Source organism: Papilio machaon, chromosome 7 (genome assembly GCF_912999745.1).
Source record: "Papilio machaon chromosome 7, ilPapMach1.1, whole genome shotgun sequence".
Taxonomy (NCBI): domain Eukaryota; kingdom Metazoa; phylum Arthropoda; class Insecta; order Lepidoptera; family Papilionidae; genus Papilio; species Papilio machaon.
In genome coordinates this window covers 6,119,894-6,138,820 of record NC_059992.1, presented here as the reverse complement: position 1 = coordinate 6,138,820, position 18,927 = coordinate 6,119,894, and the positions used below count along the sequence as shown (strand labels likewise).

Below are 18,927 nucleotides of genomic sequence, written 5' to 3'. Positions count from 1 at the left end.
ACATCACGATGTTTTCCTTCACCGTAAGAACGTCGGATAAATGTACATATGTAAATCGAAAATCGAAAAACACATTGGTACATGGCGGGATTCGAACCCATGACCTGCAGATTGCAAGTCAAGTGCTTAACCCCTGAGCCACCGACGCTCTCCATACTCTCCATACCTTAAATGTTTTAAAGCAACTAAGTAAATTATATTTATGGATATTTACAAACCTATATGCATTTGGGCTTTTATAAGAGAAAGGAAAATGTTCTATTATTCTTTGAAAAGGTCGTATTGTAATTCAATCTGAACTACAATCGAAAACGTATACACGCACACGTATACACGAAACGTATACACACAAACGTATAAACATACACACAAGGTATGTTCATTTATAAAGATTTGGAAATCATTTCATAAATGAATACAATTTAAAGACAAATGTGACCCCATTTGAATGAATGTTCCGCTTGATTGAATTCAGGGGATCGAATTGACTAACAAGAAATACTTGTATTTTTCTTCGCTTAATATGTTTGCAGTGTTTTGAGTTTGATACATTTCATGAAACGACTAAACTACCTCTTATAAAGTAAGCTGAATATAAAAGACTTAAGATATATGATAAAAGCGATTTTAAAAAACAACATATAATTAATAAACTTTCATCTACGTGATCACATTTTGAAGTTCAAAGAAATAAGCTAATGCAAATCGGTATGAAAACAATCTCCGTGCTTGCATTAGGATGAGTGTATGACATGCTCTCATCAGATTAATGCCCACGTTAGTCATGCATCAAAGAACCTCAAACGGCATTGTATAGCAGCACTCCTGCGATTTAACTACGAACAATACGGCAAATTATAAGTCACAAGAGCTCTCGCTCCTTGACCTATTTACGTCAATATTAAATTACAATCCTGTCAATGTATGCGAACAGTAAGCGTTGCTAATTTGTGTCTTAGAAACATTATTATAAAGCTCAAAGCATACGTTTCAGATTGAGTGATCACTGTGTAATTTGCGTTGATAAGTAGAGATCCGTAGACCCTATTTATTAATATATATTTTACCATACAATAATGTGAAAATAAATAAAAATTAACTATCTATTTTATTATTATCCTTTTGTTAATTATCCATTTTTTGGATTAAATTTATTTCGTAATGTTAAGCCTATTGCCGTGCCCTATAGATAATTTGTCGATTACTGTGGGTTTCTGAGACCAAAAACTCTTTATCGTCATCTTATAAACATATCGTCATCTCAGTCATTATCTTTAACAAAACAGAGATAACAATATGTTTTAAAATGGAGATTTTGATCCCAAAAATCCACGGTTAATAATATACGAGTTACAAATGTGCTCAGAAACATTTCTAAAAATTCATTCTTTAAATTGTGCTCTCAGTAGTAAATACTTGGGACCACGACTAGGGTATTTAAAATTAATAACAAATTATTAAACCATATAGTCGTACAGCAAAATTATAGAAGCTTAAGACAATTATTTATTCAAAAGGGCTTTATGACAAAAACTGATTTTCATTTCCCTAGTCACATATTTATTCAAATGAATGCTTTTAATATTTCCCCGTGCCTATAATTATCGTGTAAAATTCTTTAAAAGTATATGTCCCTTTAACTATTCTTTTATAACATTCGTATGGACATAGACGCTTCCTTAAAAAAATATTATTGTTACCATCATGTCTCATAGATCTCTACGGCAACCGATTTTAAACGAACTTGAATTTTTACGTACAATGGGTTCGAAAATATTTCTCTTCCCTTTCATAGGACGTAGGAAGTACCAAATATTTGGATTCTACATAATTAAATTTTTAGTAACATGTACTACGACTCAGTTATTTCTAACATTATGCCATACCGGCTTTAAAGATTTCTTTGAACTTATTAATATTGCACCAAATTTAGGCGTCTGCGCGATATCCGCTATAAAATATACTAAAATCCACACAAATAGAATATTGTACGATGAAATATTTTATCATTTTAAATATGAATTATGGGATATTGTGTCAATTAATTCAAATGCACATATAAAAGTGTTAAAGAAGTATAAATTTATATCTATGATTGTTAACAGATTTATATTTTATTATTCGATTCCACTTATTATTGTCGTCAATTCATTCCCATATCTTGTAATGACGTATGAGAATAGGGTTCTTGGTGAAGATTTGCATTACCTTTATCCCTTTGACGGCTGGTATCCTTTTGACAAAGTGAAGTGGTACTGGGGCGCATACATATGGGAAAGTTTAATGACTGCCCTCGTTGTTTGTGTTTATTTATTCTCAAACATGATGCAAGCTACTTACATTTTATTCATTTGTATGGAGTTAAAAATCTTAGGACATAGTCTAGAAGAATTGATAAGTACAGAGGACATGAAAAAATTAAAAAGAGGAAGAAATTTTAACGATATTCATGAAAGAGTTTTGTTTCAACTGAAGATAATCATTAAAAGACATCATCGTCTTGCAACGTTAAGTTTTTTTTTTTAAATTAAAATCTAGCTTTATAATAATTTCAGCATCTTTAATATAGTCTCGTTTTTTTGCAGGATGTCTGCTTCACTCGACAAAGTTTTAGGTGACGCAATGTTACTGAATTACTCTCTTGGAGCGATATTTATTTGCCTTACTGCATACACTTTTACGGTAAGTTATAACGAGAATAAAGTCAATCAAAATGAATTTTAACAAGTTCAAATTTACAACTAGACTCTGTTAACTATGATGAAAATAATATTTAAGACATCAAAACACACTTAAGTTTTGCTTTCTTAGACAACTAAGAAATAATTGATCAATCCATGTTTTGGTCCAAATTAATATCATTCAATATACACTAACTTATATATCATCTTTCAGGTAGTAGAAGACTTTTATCAGTCTGTGCGTTACTTCTCCTTTTTCATGTCATTACTCGTTGAGAGTTTTAATCAATGCATTGTTGGACAAGTTTTAAGTGACCACGTAAGTATATATATACATCACTATTATTGGCTATTTGAGGCGAAATTTCAGATGCTCGTTGCTCGACTTTAAATGTTTTACTTAACTCTGGATTACACATGTACATACATTGTAATCTTTATTGTAACATTTGTATAAAACCAATTTTTTTTCCCCTAATTGACCTAAAAAACTATAGGTTTAAAAAAATGTTTCGGCAGTGATTCTTCACGATTACATTTCAATAATTTCTTACTTGAGGACGAAAATTTAACAGTGAAATAAAACTTTATTGCAGAGTGAAAACTTGACCGAATCGATCTACTCAGCAGATTGGCCGAATGCAAGCCAAGAGGTGAAGAAAATCATGCTAATGTTCATGATGCGAACTCAGAAACCATTTAAGCTAACGGCTAATGGATACCTTGTCATGAATCTCAACACATTTAGCGCTGTAAGTAAACAAATTATAGTAAAGAGATTGCGTTAAGAAGGTTTTTTGTTTTTTTTATATATAAAAAAAACTTTATTTTCAGATATGCAGCACTTCATATCAATTCTTCAATTTGTTGCGCACAGTTTATCCTTAGCTAAAAACTATCTTTTGTCATTTTAATTATTGAAAACAAGAAAGAAGTTGAAAGATACTTTTATCAACTAATAATGGAATACACTTTTTGATGTATTAAATGAATATAATATATTTTTATTTATTATAATATTAATTGTTTAATTGTCACACTTTATCATAACAATGACAGTCATCCCTAGTTACTAAAAAAAATGTAAACTTAACAGTCGGATATTTTATTGAAAGCGGATGAATCGAAAAGAACATACCTTACAAACATAGTCGTAATTTTTCTAGATACATCAGTATTTTTAAGACACCATATGCTGAAGTGATATTTTTTCTAAAAAATACCTTAGCTCCATCGACTATGTCACTCATATCTGGAAAAGTATTTTAAAAATATATATTACTAAAGGAATATAGGTGTTGTTAAACTGAAATTGGTACCTAACATATTGTACACTTCTATTTGTTACAAGAATCAAACATTTACTGCAAATTTTATGTTAATTATAAAATTTAAATTACCGTTATCATTTTATCACGATTTGATTGCACGTCTCAAAATCGTGATGTAGTATTCAATATTATGGTGATTTAATTGCTTGTGTATTGCATATAAATGAATGCACTTGCGAAAATAATTAAACTCAGTAGCCCTGAAAATGGGGCTTAAGATTTATACGATACTACTTTATATATTAGTTTTCAGTTCTGTTATATTAGCGACTGGTGAAACCCAAATCCAGCCACGTAAGTACCTCATACTATTTAAAAAAAATTTTTTGTTTTTCTCCTAACAAAGATGTAAGGTATGATTTAAAAGCGCTACCATTCTCCTATTTAAATGACCTGTTCTTTCTAACCATAATCATAAGGACACAAACAAATCGGGAGGAATCGGTTTCATAATTAAAATCTCAGTTACGGCACGTAAATTCTCAAAACGTTTTAATTAAAATTACTCAGTAAATGTCTCGACTAGCGTTAGCGGATAGATAACAAAAAAAAATTCTCAAACAAAAAGTTGAATCTATTTTTGGGTTTAATACGCATCGAAATATTTAATATTAGCTTAACCTATACTTCTTTATTTCAGCGACAACTGTTAACAAAGGAACAAGTGGACCTGTGGCCAGTAGTAAGTATAGTTTTGTTGCTTAACAATCTTTAATAATCTCTTAAAGTGATGTTCCATTTTCTATACCTTTAGCTTTGATAAATAAGCCGAAAAAATCGCAACGGGACAATATAAAAACAAAAATAATATTCACTAAAATATATATGTAATCTATGAGAAAATTGATGAAAGCAACCAATAGCAATATCTAATTTAGTAAGCTTTATTTTTCTGTACTAATAAAAAACAGAACAGAAAAGTTGTTGGGACAACTGATACGACGACGACCACATTACGAGTATAATCACAATTATAGAAAGTAAAATGGAAGGGACAAAATAGGGGAAGGTCAAGAATAACATACAACAGATAAAGGGTAAAGTAGAGGTTGTGTCTTATTAGGAAATAAAGAGGATAGTACAAGAGAGAGAGGACTGGAAATTACTCCATCGGCAACGACGCCATAATTTTTAATTTGCCTACAAGAATCTTTTTTCATATAATAAACAAAATTTTCTTAAATGTTGTTAAAGATGGTGATTCGGAATCCGAATCTTACGAAGACTCAGGTTCGAGTGAAAGCTATGAATATGATTCATATGAGGACTCAGGGTCCGATGAAGATAATGGACTCGTAGGAGCTGCAGGTTAGACGAAAAAAATAATTTATAAAAAATAACGCCATCTATTGAAATGAGTTCATCAACACGCAAGAATATTTTAACGTATCGATCCTTTATATTACGAATAAGTAAGTTGTTATTCGCTTTAATTTTTATTAAATATTTGAACAGCCGTATCTGCAGCAAACGCAGTTTCCAATGGTAAGTAGACAAACACAATTTACATAATTTTTACTACAGTATTTATATTAAGATTAATATTCTTTCTAAACAAAACTAAAGATATCTAAAGAAAATAATCAATCATCTCTATTTGTGTTGTTTTTATCTAATACACAGAATTTATGACTAGAACTTTTTCGCTGACTTACGCTAGACATTTGTAGCTTGAGTTTTTTAAAATCTGCAATATTTTACCAAACTCCTATTATATGATGTAAAGATGTTACCTAATTTAAAAATTAAAAGTGACGAAAGAGACAATTTTGTATGTCTGGGATTCATCATTCATTCATCATCAGCTCACTATACGTCCCCACCGAGGGGCTCGGAGCCTACCCCAAGTTAGGGGTGACTAGGCCATAGTCAACCACGCTGGCCCAGTGCGGGTTGGTTGACTTCACACATATCATTGAATTTCTTCTCAGATATGTGCAGGTTGCATCACGATGTTTTCCTTCACCGTAAGAACGTCGGATAAATGTACATATGTAAATCGAAAATCGAAAAACACATTGGTACATGGCGGGATTCGAACCCAGGACCTGTAGATTGCAAGTCAAGTGCTTAACCCCTGAGCCACCGACGCTCATTGGGGATAATAGCCCATATTTATTATATTCATTGTCTGATCTACTAGAGACTCAAAAATTGCGCACTTACATTACAGGTGTTGGGAAGGGAATCGAAAGCAGTGCTTCTGCCTTAAGCGCAGTACAAGGTAATGTTTCAGTTTTTTAAACATTATTTATATGTTAAAAAAATACATCATACATAATAACTGAAAGAACAAATATAAATGACATTTAACCTCGTCATACTATAAATTTTAAAGTTTTTCATGATCACAATGTCATGTCACAGCTACTGTAAATGGTCGAGGCAGATCAGGCAGTGCTTCCGCTATAGGCTCAGCGCAAGGTAATTATTACCAACCAAGTATAAAAAAACATTATACATTTTATTAATTACTCTTGATGTAACATCATAAAACCTTAAACATACCTCAAGTCTTTATGTTGTAAGATTATATTTTTATTAACTCATAATAAAGGCTTATTCATTTTTCATGTATGTTTTATTTTAGTTTCATTTTAGTCAATATATTAATCTTTATTTTTTTACCGTTTTATAGCAACTGAAAATGGTCAAGGCGGTAGTGGCAGTGCTTCTGTTCTTAATGCAGTTCAAGGTGAACATTATTAAACTTTATTAGTAATATACTGAACTAGTTTGAGGAAAGTTATTATGGAATAATTAAAATCAATACTATTCGTGAATAACTTTAAAAACGTGGGTTCATTCTGTTCCACCTTTAGACTTCTCGCCCTTTGTTGGCCTTGGCTCTGTCAATTTAGTTATTTTTTATACAATTTTTCCACCTTTTTTTTCTTTTTTATTCAATCGATAACATTCATAGGGCTAAACCTATATTCCTGTCAAATATTTTTTTCAGTTTCATAAAATTTTAATACGTATTACAGCAAAACAAAATGGCCGGGGCGGATCGAGCAGCGCTACAGGTCTTGGCTCGGCACAAGGTAATTTTAACTTTATATTTTTTATACACACGGTATTCTCTTGAGAATTAATTAACGTCCGCTACAATTTGAACATGTTGGATAATGTTAACCAAGCAATACTGGAAAGTAAAATAATAATGTTTTAGTCGATTTGTATTCATCGCCGGCATGTCATAGAGGCCTAGGTGGTAGGGCTCAATTTTTGTAATTACATAAAGCGTTGCTTGTTTCTATTCACGTCTTTGGATAGTGTGAAAGAGGATATGCGTAAGAAGGGGGTAAATTCAGATATGACGGCTGATAGAGATGTATGGAGGAGTACATACTGTGACGACCCTCCATAGGGATAAGGGCAGGTTGATGATGATGATGATGTTTTTATTCACGTCTTTATGGAGATCTATCTTTATAACGACTAAGTTTTACGTATCTTAGATCTTTTGATGTGATACATTTGTTGCAGCGACTGAAGATGGTGGTAAAGGAAATAGCGTAGCCTCAGTCTTGAACGCAGTACAAGGTGTGCAAAATGTTCAATTACTTGTACTATTTCAATCTCGTATTTTTTATTTCATTTTAAGTAATAGCTACTTAAACAATTCTCACATCTCATGGGATCAATACCGTCTTCTTTTATTATATCTCTATTTACATATATTTATATATTTATTTAATAAATCTTAATGTTAGCGTTATCTTCATACGTAAATCAGCTTCTTGATGTAGTCAATTTAATTGAACAAATTATAAGTTCTTCAATTAATAATAATCTTTTTACATAACTGCAAACTCGTATATTACAGCAGGTACAAACGGAAAAGACGGTTCAAGCATCGCAACTTCAATTGGTTCAGCAAAAGGTTATTATTGTCATGATTTTATTTATTTATCTCTCTATGCACATTGTAATCTATGCACTGGAAATCTATTACACGGTTTCAAAGAAGCTTACTAGGGATATTTTAAAAAGTAATCGAAAAGAAAAAAAATGAAAGGAGTTAATGAACTAAGACCCCATTTCCACGAAGTGTAGTCACACTATGATTCTCTTTTAGCTAGTGAAAATGGCAACGGTGGATCGGGAAGTGCTGCTGTTATGAATGCAGCTCAAGGTATAAAACAATTCTTATTTAATGCTTTCAACTGAATCATAAATTCATTACTTTTCGCTTTGCCTTCACCTGCGTCTTGCAACAATTGCCAAAACAAGACATAACGCTTTTGACTTATTCCGCATATGTCAAATTATATATTAAAACTATGTTCTACATCTGTGCCTTTGCAACCCTTATCACTTAGGGGTATGAAAAATAAATAGTAGCCGATTCTCAGACTTATTGAATATGCACATAATATTTCATACAATAGGTCAAGCCGTTTCGGAGGATTTCGGTTACTAACATTGTGACAGCCAAATCTATATATATATAAAAGAAAGTTGTGTTAGTTACACTATTTATAACTCAAGAACGGCTGAATCGATTTGACTGAAAATTGGTGGGCAGGTAGCTTAGAACCAGGAAACGGACATAGGATAATTTTTACCCCGTTTTCTATTTTTTATTCCGCGCGGACGGAGTCGCGGGTAAAAGCTAGATACAAATAAAAACATGCATTTAATTATGAACATATGTGCATCTATTGCAGCCACTGAAAATGGTCGTTCTGGCAGCGCTGCTGCTTTAAGTGGAGCTCAAGGTAATTTTTAAATTGTTCATATTATTTTCTCTATCCTACCCTGACAGCTTTTAACTATGGTACATATGAAACAGATCGATCTCTATGTTTTCACGTTCAATTAAAGATGATTAAACAGATTAATTACAAACATAATTAATTACATATGAGTCAGTAATAAAAAAGCTCATTAGTGTTAAGCAAGACTATACCTCATTTTGCTAATGGTTTTATACTATATTTTGCTAAAACTAAGCTTTGCCAATTAATCAATGTAAAATTTTAATCTCATTGTAATACTTATTCGTTATAAATTTTTGATAAGTTTATTTTTTCTTAACCTTTATTGTAGCAACTGAAAATGGTGGGAACGGATCAAGTAGCGCGTCTACTTTAAACGCAGCGCAAGGTAATTACAAATTATATTGATATTTATTAAATACAGGGAGTTTTAAAAAAAAAACATAAAGAACAAATTAAATTTTATTAGACATAGATTATTAAAGTCAAAAAACCCAGTTTGTCTTTCAGGACTAAGGTCCATCTTGAAATATTTTCGAGTGCAATAGTGTTGTTTGATAGCAAATAGTAACAAAACGCTAATTGCATCTGAATAAAGGACTTCTGTTATGATTTTTTTTATTAATTTGCAGTTGTTGAAAATGGCCACGGCCATTCTGGCAGTGCTTCGGCTAGTGGTGGAGCACAAGGTAAATCTAACTACAGCCTTTTATTCTATCTTATAAGTAAATAGGTAACATCACAAACAAAACGTTTAATGTCTTTCAATTTATTCTATTCTTATGGTTTATTAATTACAAACGTGATACGAGTCTTCCGCTCTGAAAAAGACAAATTGAACACAAACATAAATTTCTGTACATAATACATAAGAGATTAAATAGAAACAGCAATAACTTTCGTTCAATATTTTTTATTACTAAGTAAATAATGGTAGTGTAAATGTTTGGAACTATTTTTTTTCTTCTTTATTGTTGTTAATAAATAAAATAATATTGTAGCAATTGAAAACGGCCAAGGTGCATCAGCGTCTGCTGCAAGTGGGGCGATAGGTAATTATACATTATCTTATGTTTTTCTAATTATAACTAGTAAAACGTCTATCTAGTTACACGGCAAAAGCTGTCGCTTATAATTACAACATATCTACGATAAGATAGAAAAATACTTTACTATACTGCCCATTATTATAGCTGCTGTAAATGGCCGTAGCGGGTCTGGAAGTGCCTCTACTAAAAGTACAGCACAAGGTAATTATAATATTTGTTTTGTGTTTATAACAAACGAGCCAACGGTTCAGCTAATGTTAAGATGACTATTGTCTTTACAAAAAAGTGAATGATTTCTTTATTTGTGGCCATCTGTAAAGTTTACTTTTACTATAAATGTCATTTCCTTCATTGTAAGATAAATTAAAAACTAGAATTGCACTTCCAACATCTCATTCGTTGGACGATACGGAGTATAGGTTTTGATTTTGTAATTATCTAGGTCCTAGATCTCTGTCTGTGTTGGTAAATTGGTTTAATTTATAAATGTTTAAGTTACATGACTACTTTTTTTATATTCATTACCTTTACTGATACATATTTTCTGTCGACGAGCTTCTAATAAATTGGTTATTAATTCATATACATGTTAAATGTCTTTGTTTTCAGCAAGTGAAAATGGACAAATTGGATCGAGCAGTGCTACCAGTATGAGTACAGCTCAAGGTGCTCATTATTCATTTATTTATAAATTATCGTAGAATATTGCTATAACGCTACATACAAATGCGTATGCATCTGCTATCCATTTACACGACAAAAACCAATAATGCCCTGTTTATGAAATTCACGTTTAATAATTTCATTCTTTTTATCTTACTAATATTATAATAGAGATGACACATCGTGAATTCATCAAATAACAATCAAAAGTTGACAAAATAGTCGTCTTATAGTATTACTTCTCATACAACTTGTTCAAAATTAATTGAAGTTTGTCACTAAAATTTGACTCACATTTCTTTTTTGACTATCAACACCGCAATTTTTGGTTTAATGTTTATTTATTTACGTAGTTTTGAAGAATAAAGTAGGAATAGAAATAAACAACTTTACTTATATTGTATTTCAGAAATAACAATCAATTTAAAATGTTCGATTGAAAGTTCTATAAGCACAACAAAAGAAAATCGAAAATATTCATAACCAATTTATTCAACCCATCTGTAGAGAATTGTCAAATTAATTGCCAAATTAATCATCCTTATATAGACATACTAGTACATATTTATTTTATATTTTTTCATCATTCTAAACAACCTTAACATATACGATGTTCTAATTCTGACATTGATACAAAATATGGATGTAAAAACTTTCCAGCGCCTAACAACGCCTTTGGAGGGGTCGACGATTTAGGTTTTGGCCAAGCTTTCGCACAAGGTAAGAACATAATACTAAGCAATAACTATTTTATTGATATTAGTTCTTAAATTGCCTTCTAAACGTACATTGTGTGTTATAGAATATGAAACGGATCATTTTCTTCTAACGAAAAAAATGTCATGAACAAGGCAATAAAGATTTTTGGAAGACTTCTATTCGATCTTGTCACGCGTACTTTAAAATAATTTGTTGTTTCAGGCACAGCATCTGCTATTGGCTCATCATCTGCTTCTGCATTTACAAGCGCACAGACTTCTGGTATAATCTCAAATTTAAAAGTTGCTTCGTATAGTAATAAATACAGGGTTCATAAAGAAATAAATAATTAAAGTAATGTAATTATGAAGTAAGTAGAATAAGCACCTATAAGAAAATGATTTTAAAATTGATTCTTTTTTTACAGTAAATTCTCACACAAATGTGACCGGAACGCGGCACAAGAAAAGGCGACGCCATAGAAAGAAAAAACACAAAGGCAAAAAAGGTCATAAAAAACAAGGAAGCAGCTCCGGTAGCACTCCTGGTACTTCAATGCCCGCTGGGAACAGAGGAATTGGGCCTCCTGGTATTCCTGGGACAACCAATCCGGGATCTCAAGGACCAGAGGGTGGTGAGGTTCCAGGCGAAGGCTCAGTAAGCACACCAGGTACTTCTGGGCCTGGTGGTAACATTGGGCCATCCGGATCTTCAGCGCCTCCTGGTGCTCCTGGGCCAAGTATCCCTGGATCTAAAGGTGCAGGAGGTAGTATGGGTCCTGGCGGAAGCCCCGGTAGTTCATCTGGTTCTTCAGGGCAAGGTGGTAACAAGGGACCAACAGGACCACCTGGGCCTCCTGGGCCTCCTGGTGGTCCTGGGCCTAGCACCCCTGGATCTAAGGGGCCAGGAGGTAGCAATGGTCCAAGCGAAAGCCCCGGTAGACAACCTAGTAATCCAGGATCTGGTGGAAATAAGGGACCAACGGGACCACCTGGGCCTCCTGGTGCTCCTGGGCCTAGCACCCCTGGATCTAAACGTCCAGGCGGAAGCCCCGGTAGTCCACCAAGTACTTCAGAACCCGGTGGTCATAAAGGACCGACAGGTCCTCCTGGGCCTCCCGGTGGTCCTGGGCCTAGCACCCCTGGATCTAAAGGACCAGGAGGTAGCAAGGGTCCAGGTGAAAGCCCCGGTAGACAACCTGGCACTCCAGGATCTCGTGGAAATAAGGGACCAACGGGACCACCAGGGACCCCTGGTGCTCCTGGGCCAAGCATCCCAGGATCTAAAGGTCCAGGAGGAAGTATGGGTCCTGGCGGAAGCCCCGGTAGTCCACCTAGTACTTCAGGACCCGGTGGTCATAAAGGACCAACAGGACCTCCTGGTGCTCCTGGGCCTAGCATCCCTGGATCTAAAGGTCCTGGCGGAAAACCCGGTAGTCCACCTAGTACTTCAGAACCCGGTGGTCATAAAGCACCAACAGGACCAGCTGGGCCTCCTGGTGCTCCTGTGCCTAGCATGCCTGGATCTAAAGGTCCAGGCGGAAGCCCCGGTAGTCCACCTAGTACTTCAGAACCCGGTGGACATAGAGGACCGACAGGACCTAGTGCTCCTGGGCCTAGCACCCCTGGATCTAAAGGACCAGGAGGAAGCAATGGTCCAGGTGGAAGCCACGGTAAACAACCTAGTACTCCAGGATCTGGTGAGAATAAGGGACCAACCGGACCACCTGGGCCTCCTGGGCCTCCTGGTGCTCCTGGGCCTAGCACCCCTGGAACTAAAGGACCAGGAGGAAAACCCGGTAGTCCACCTAGTACTTCAGAGCCCGGTGGACATAAAGGACCGACAGGACCTAGTGCTCCTGGACCTAGCACCCCTGGATCTAAAGGACCAGGAGGTAGCAATGGTCCAGGTGGAAGCCACGGTAGACAACCTGGTACTCCAGGATCTGGTGAGAATAAGGGACCAATGGGACCACCTGGGCCTCCTGGGCCTCCTGGGCCTAGCACCCCTGGATCAAAAGGACCAGGAGGTAAACCCGGTAGTCCACCTAGTACATCAGAACCCGGTGGACACAAAGGACCAACAGGACCTCCTAGGCCTCCTGGGCCTCCTGGTGCTCCTGGGCCTAGCACCCCTGGATCTAAAGGACCAGGAGGAAAACCCGGTAGTCCACCTAGTACTTCAGAGCCCGGTGGACATAAAGGACCGACAGGACCTAGTGCTCCTGGGCCTAGCACCCCTGGATCTAAAGGACCAGGAGGTAGCAATGGTCCAGGTGGAAGCCACGGTAGACAACCTGGTACTCCAGGATCTGGTGGGAATAAGAGACCAACGGGACCACCTGGGCCTCCTGGGCCTCCTGGTGCTCCTGGGCCTAGCACCCCTGGATCTAAAGGACCAGGAGGAAAACCCGGTAGTCCACCTAGTACTTCAGAGCCCGGTGGACATAAAGGACCGACAGTACCTAGTGCTCCTGGGCCTAGCACCCCTGGATCTAAAGGACCAGGAGGTAGCAATGGTCCAGGTGGAAGCCACGGTAGACAACCTAGTACTCCAGGATCTGGTGAGAATAAGGGACCAACGGGACCACCTGGGCCTCCTGGGCCTCCTGGTGCTCCTGGGCCTAGCACCCCTGGATCAAAAGGACCAGGAGGTAAACCCGGTAGTCCACCTAGTACATCAGAACCCGGTGGACACAAAGGACCAACAGGACCTCCTAGGCCTCCTGGGCCTCCTGGTGCTCCTGGGCCTAGCACCCCTGGATCAAAAGAATCAGGAGGTAAACCCGGTAGTCCACCTAGTACATCAGAACCCGGTGGACACAAAGGACCAACAGGACCTCCTAGGCCTCCTGGGCCTCCTGGTGCTCCTGGGCCTAGCACCCCTGGATCTAAAGGTCCAGGCGGAAAACCCGGTAGTCCACCTAGTACTTCAGAGCCCGGTGGACATAAAGGACCGACAGGACCTAGTGCTCCTGGGCCTAGCACCCCTGGATCTAAAGGACCAGGAGGTAGCAATGGTCCAGGTGGAAGCCACGGTAGACAACCTGGTACTCCAGGATCTGGTGGGAACAAGGGACCAACGGGACCACCTGGGCCTCCTGGGCCTCCTGGTGCTCCTGGGCCTAGCACCCCTGGATCTAAAGGACCAGGAGGAAAACCCGGTAGTCCACCTAGTACTTCAGAGCCCGGTGGACATAAAGGACCGACAGGACCTAGTGCTCCTGGGCCTAGCACCCCTGGATCTAAAGGACCAGGAGGTAGCAATGGTCCAGGTGGAAGCCACGGTAGACAACCTGGTACTCCAGGATCTGGTGGGAATAAGGGACCAACGGGACCACCTGGGCCTCCTGGGCCTCCTGGTGCTCCTGGGCCTAGCACCCCTGGATCAAAAGGACCAGGAGGTAAACCCGGTAGTCCACCTAGTACATCAGAACCCGGTGGACACAAAGGACCAACAGGACCTCCTAGGCCTCCTGGGCCTCCTGGTGCTCCTGGGCCTAGCACCCCTGGATCTAAAGGTCCAGGCGGAAGCCCCGGTAGTCCACCTAGTACTTCAGAACCCGGTAGTCATAACGGACCGACAGGTCCTCCTAGGCCTCCCGCGCCTCCCGGTGGTCCTGGGCCTAGCACCCCTGGATCCAAAGGACCTGGAGGAAAACCCGGTAGTCCACCTAGTACTTCAGAGCCCGGTGGACATAAAGGACCGACAGGACCTAGTGCTCCTGGGCCTAGCACCCCTGGATCTAAAGGACCAGGAGGTAGCAATGGTCCAGGTGGAAGCCACGGTAGACAACCTGGTACTCCAGGATCTGGTGGGAATAAGGGACCAACGGGACCACCTGGGCCTCCTGGGCCTCCTGGTGCTCCTGGGCCTAGCACCCCTGGATCTAAAGGACCAGGAGGAAAACCCGGTAGTCCACCTAGTACTTCAGAGCCCGGTGGACATAAAGGACCGACAGGACCTAGTGCTCCTGGGCCTAGCACCCCTGGATCTAAAGGACCAGGAGGTAGCAATGGTCCAGGTGGAAGCCACGGTAGACAACCTGGTACTCCAGGATCTGGTGGGAACAAGGGACCAACGGGACCACCTGGGCCTCCTGGGCCTCCTGGTGCTCCTGGGCCTAGCACCCCTGGATCTAAAGGACCAGGAGGAAAACCCGGTAGTCCACCTAGTACTTCAGAGCCCGGTGGACATAAAGGACCGACAGGACCTAGTGCTCCTGGGCCTAGCACCCCTGGATCTAAAGGACCAGGAGGTAGCAATGGTCCAGGTGGAAGCCACGGTAGACAACCTGGTACTCCAGGATCTGGTGGGAATAAGGGACCAACGGGACCACCTGGGCCTCCTGGGCCTCCTGGTGCTCCTGGGCCTAGCACCCCTGGATCAAAAGGACCAGGAGGTAAACCCGGTAGTCCACCTAGTACATCAGAACCCGGTGGACATAAAGGACCGACAGGACCTAGTGCTCCTGGGCCTAGCACCCCTGGATCTAAAGGACCAGGAGGTAGCAATGGTCCAGGTGGAAGCCACGGTAGACAACCTGGTACTCCAGGATCTGGTGGGAATAAGGGACCAACGGGACCACCTGGGCCTCCTGGGCCTCCTGGTGCTCCTGGGCCTAGCACCCCTGGATCTAAAGGTCCAGGCGGAAAACCCGGTAGTCCACCTAGTACTTCAGAGCCCGGTGGACATAAAGGACCGACAGGACCTAGTGCTCCTGGGCCTAGCACCCCTGGATCTAAAGGACCAGGAGGTAGCAATGGTCCAGGTGGAAGCCACGGTAGACAACCTGGTACTCCAGGATCTGGTGGGAACAAGGGACCAACGGGACCACCTGGGCCTCCTGGGCCTCCTGGTGCTCCTGGGCCTAGCACCCCTGGATCTAAAGGACCAGGAGGAAAACCCGGTAGTCCACCTAGTACTTCAGAGCCCGGTGGACATAAAGGACCGACAGGACCTAGTGCTCCTGGGCCTAGCACCCCTGGATCTAAAGGACCAGGAGGTAGCAATGGTCCAGGTGGAAGCCACGGTAGACAACCTGGTACTCCAGGATCTGGTGGGAATAAGGGACCAACGGGACCACCTGGGCCTCCTGGGCCTCCTGGTGCTCCTGGGCCTAGCACCCCTGGATCAAAAGGACCAGGAGGTAAACCCGGTAGTCCACCTAGTACATCAGAACCCGGTGGACATAAAGGACCGACAGGACCTAGTGCTCCTGGGCCTAGCAACCCTGGATCTAAAGGACCAGGAGGTAGCAATGGTCCAGGTGGAAGCCACGGTAGACAACCTGGTACTCCAGGATCTGGTGGGAATAAGGGACCAACGGGACCACCTGGGCCTCCTGGGCCTCCTGGTGCTCCTGGGCCTAGCACCCCTGGATCTAAAGGTCCAGGCGGAAAACCCGGTAGTCCACCTAGTACTTCAGAGCCCGGTGGACATAAAGGACCGACAGGACCTAGTGCTCCTGGGCCTAGCACCCCTGGATCTAAAGGACCAGGAGGTAGCAATGGTCCAGGTGGAAGCCACGGTAGACAACCTGGTACTCCAGGATCTGGTGGGAACAAGGGACCAACGGGACCACCTGGGCCTCCTGGGCCTCCTGGTGCTCCTGGGCCTAGCACCCCTGGATCTAAAGGACCAGGAGGAAAACCCGGTAGTCCACCTAGTACTTCAGAGCCCGGTGGCAACATGGGACCAACGGGACCTCCTGGGCCTCCTGGTCCTCCTGGAAATCCTGCTGCTCCTGAAAACAACGAGAGCTGCGCTGTTAAAATATACCGGTTAGGACGAATTTACCGAAAGACGAAATCCCGTTTCGTTTATCCTATATTCAGACGACTTGGCAGAAAAACTTCATATGGCAGAGGTATTTTTTTTTTAATTTCATAATAAATTTATCATTCTTTACATTCAATACTTTTAAATCTTTCAGTAAAATTCAAAATTATGAGTTATTCAAACGAAAAAAAACTTGTTTAGAAGGCCTTCTTTTATAAAAGCACTTGTAATGGCTCATATTTTTGTCTCTGTCTTTTAAACAGAATGTAAGTGATGGAATGGGTCACTGCAGTCAAAACCCAAAGAATTAATATTAGAAAATCTTTTTTAAAATATACTGAGGCAATTTTCATTTTATATATCATTTATTCGATTTTTAGTATTTTAGTTCTTAAGCCAAAGCAAGCTATATATACAAAAGATTATAAAGTAATTATCGCAATTATGATAATGTGCTAATTTTTCCTACAAAACGATATCGTTTGATTGTTGCCTTTTATTATTTCAGACGATGACTACGAGGATATAGATAAAGAAAATGTCTATAGAAATTATTTATCAGGAGAAAAATACTGCGTTTGTTATAATTAGTAAGTACAAATCATTCTCGATGCAAGCTTAGCGGCTAATAAAAATATTTAGAAAAATAATAATATAAAATAATCCACGGCCCAGCCAACACTTTCCAAATCATTTTATGATACGTCATTTCAAAAGTCTTTTCTTAATAATTTATAATATTAATGATGTTGATATACCTAATAATCCAAGGGAACATTGAAGAAGTTTTGAAAAATATAGGAGGAGGTGCAGAAGCTGCCACGAACTTAATGACAGAATTTATAAAAATTAATAATTCACGCTTCTATTTCTCATTCTTAGTTCCTAATTGTCAATCGTCAATTGATGTGTATTATTAAATAATGATCAACTTTTTACAGGTACTTAAGTGTTAAAATAAATTACATCTGTAAATAAATATTAGATTTTTAGTTATTAAGTCAACTCTCTCAAACGAAACTGGCGATAATAATGGATTGTGATGTCATTGTATGTTTTGTATTTTTTTTTATTTTTCATGATTATAATCAGTTAACAAAAGTTAACAATAAATAAACAAGCATGCTTTAACAGTTGTTTCTTTTGAAATCCCGATCAATATCCCGTTTTTCTTTAATCTCTGATATTATTCTTTGAAAGAAATGTTTTACACTGAGGGTACCATTACGCAAAATTAATAGCACTTCGGATAGTCATTGTCAATTGGTGTACTTTACGTCCGACAAATATTATTATAAATATAATAATAAATATTATAATACCGCTGCATAAACTTTAGTTAAATTTTTATCGATGACGTCACAAATATGAGTACCTTAGAGGGTAAAGAGTAGAACGTATGAATTGAAAGCACTTAGCACACACACTAGAATTGATTGACTAGCAATTGGCAGCACTAGCATTAGGAATATAAGTATCCAGAAATGTAGCAATGTCATTAGCCGAATTTATAATAAAGTTATTGATGTTATATTAGCAGATATATTATATAGATATTAAATAATATCAACAGACAGTGAAGTAACTATAGTAAAGACAATAAACCTCTAGGTTTGGAAAGTTAGTGTTGCGGACCTTTTTGCTATTTTGATAGCTTATGTAGTTTTCTATTATTGACAATCACATTATACATATATTGCTTCTTGACGTTTGGCTGTCGATTACCCTTTTTCTTTCTATTTCTTAATTATTTGTTATTTATTTAAATATAGTCATTTGCAGAGTTATTGGTTTGTTCATTTCATTTTGTCCATTTCATTTTGGTCCTTCACCCGTAAGTTTCCAGCGTACCTATTTTTCATTACGTAACTTTAGTTATTCATTCATTTCGTAGTATTTGCTTTCATTTTCACTACTTTTTTTTTTCACTTAATGATCACCCGCAGTAAAAGTAAAATCATGCCGACCTGCGACTAGTACAGTTTTAAAACATGTAGAC

The 18,927-nt window shown here is 38.8% G+C and overlaps 2 protein-coding genes across 2 annotated transcripts in view; both read left to right on the top strand.

Moving 5' to 3' along the window:
* Nucleotides 1-3,569, top strand: part of LOC106714695 (odorant receptor 67a-like) — a 49,394-nt gene extending 45,825 nt beyond the window's left edge. Inside the window, exons 2-5 of the mRNA XM_014507799.2 lie at nucleotides 2,586-2,682; nucleotides 2,896-3,000; nucleotides 3,278-3,433; nucleotides 3,516-3,569. Of these exons, the coding sequence (XP_014363285.2) occupies nucleotides 2,586-2,682; nucleotides 2,896-3,000; nucleotides 3,278-3,433; nucleotides 3,516-3,569 (412 nt within the window). The remainder of the gene's footprint in view (nucleotides 1-2,585; nucleotides 2,683-2,895; nucleotides 3,001-3,277; nucleotides 3,434-3,515) is intronic.
* A 649-nt stretch (nucleotides 3,570-4,218) lies between these two features.
* On the top strand, nucleotides 4,219-10,439 carry LOC106714696 (PE-PGRS family protein PE_PGRS26). Its single transcript, XM_045678651.1, has 12 exons — nucleotides 4,219-4,306; nucleotides 5,207-5,320; nucleotides 6,186-6,236; nucleotides 6,380-6,436; nucleotides 6,651-6,707; nucleotides 7,000-7,056; nucleotides 8,686-8,736; nucleotides 9,068-9,124; nucleotides 9,369-9,425; nucleotides 9,738-9,788; nucleotides 10,228-10,250; nucleotides 10,395-10,439. The coding sequence occupies exons 1-12, from the start codon at nucleotides 4,219-4,221 to the stop codon at nucleotides 10,437-10,439; spliced, it is 708 nt and encodes a 235-aa protein (XP_045534607.1).
* Nucleotides 10,440-18,927: the final 8,488 nt, after the last annotated feature.

What these genes read in the sequence shown, in the direction of transcription:
- LOC106714696 (XM_045678651.1), top strand. Translation starts at nt 4,219, where the DNA reads ATGGGGCTTAAGATTTATACGATACTACTTTATATATTAGTTTTCAGT. An exon ending in TGTTCTTAATGCAGTTCAAG is followed by an intron (nt 6,708 to 6,999) that starts GTGAACATTATT and finishes TACGTATTACAG; the next exon opens with CAAAACAAAATGGCCGGGGC. An exon ending in TGCTGCAAGTGGGGCGATAG is followed by an intron (nt 9,789 to 10,227) that starts GTAATTATACAT and finishes GTAATTATCTAG; the next exon opens with GTCCTAGATCTCTGTCTGTG.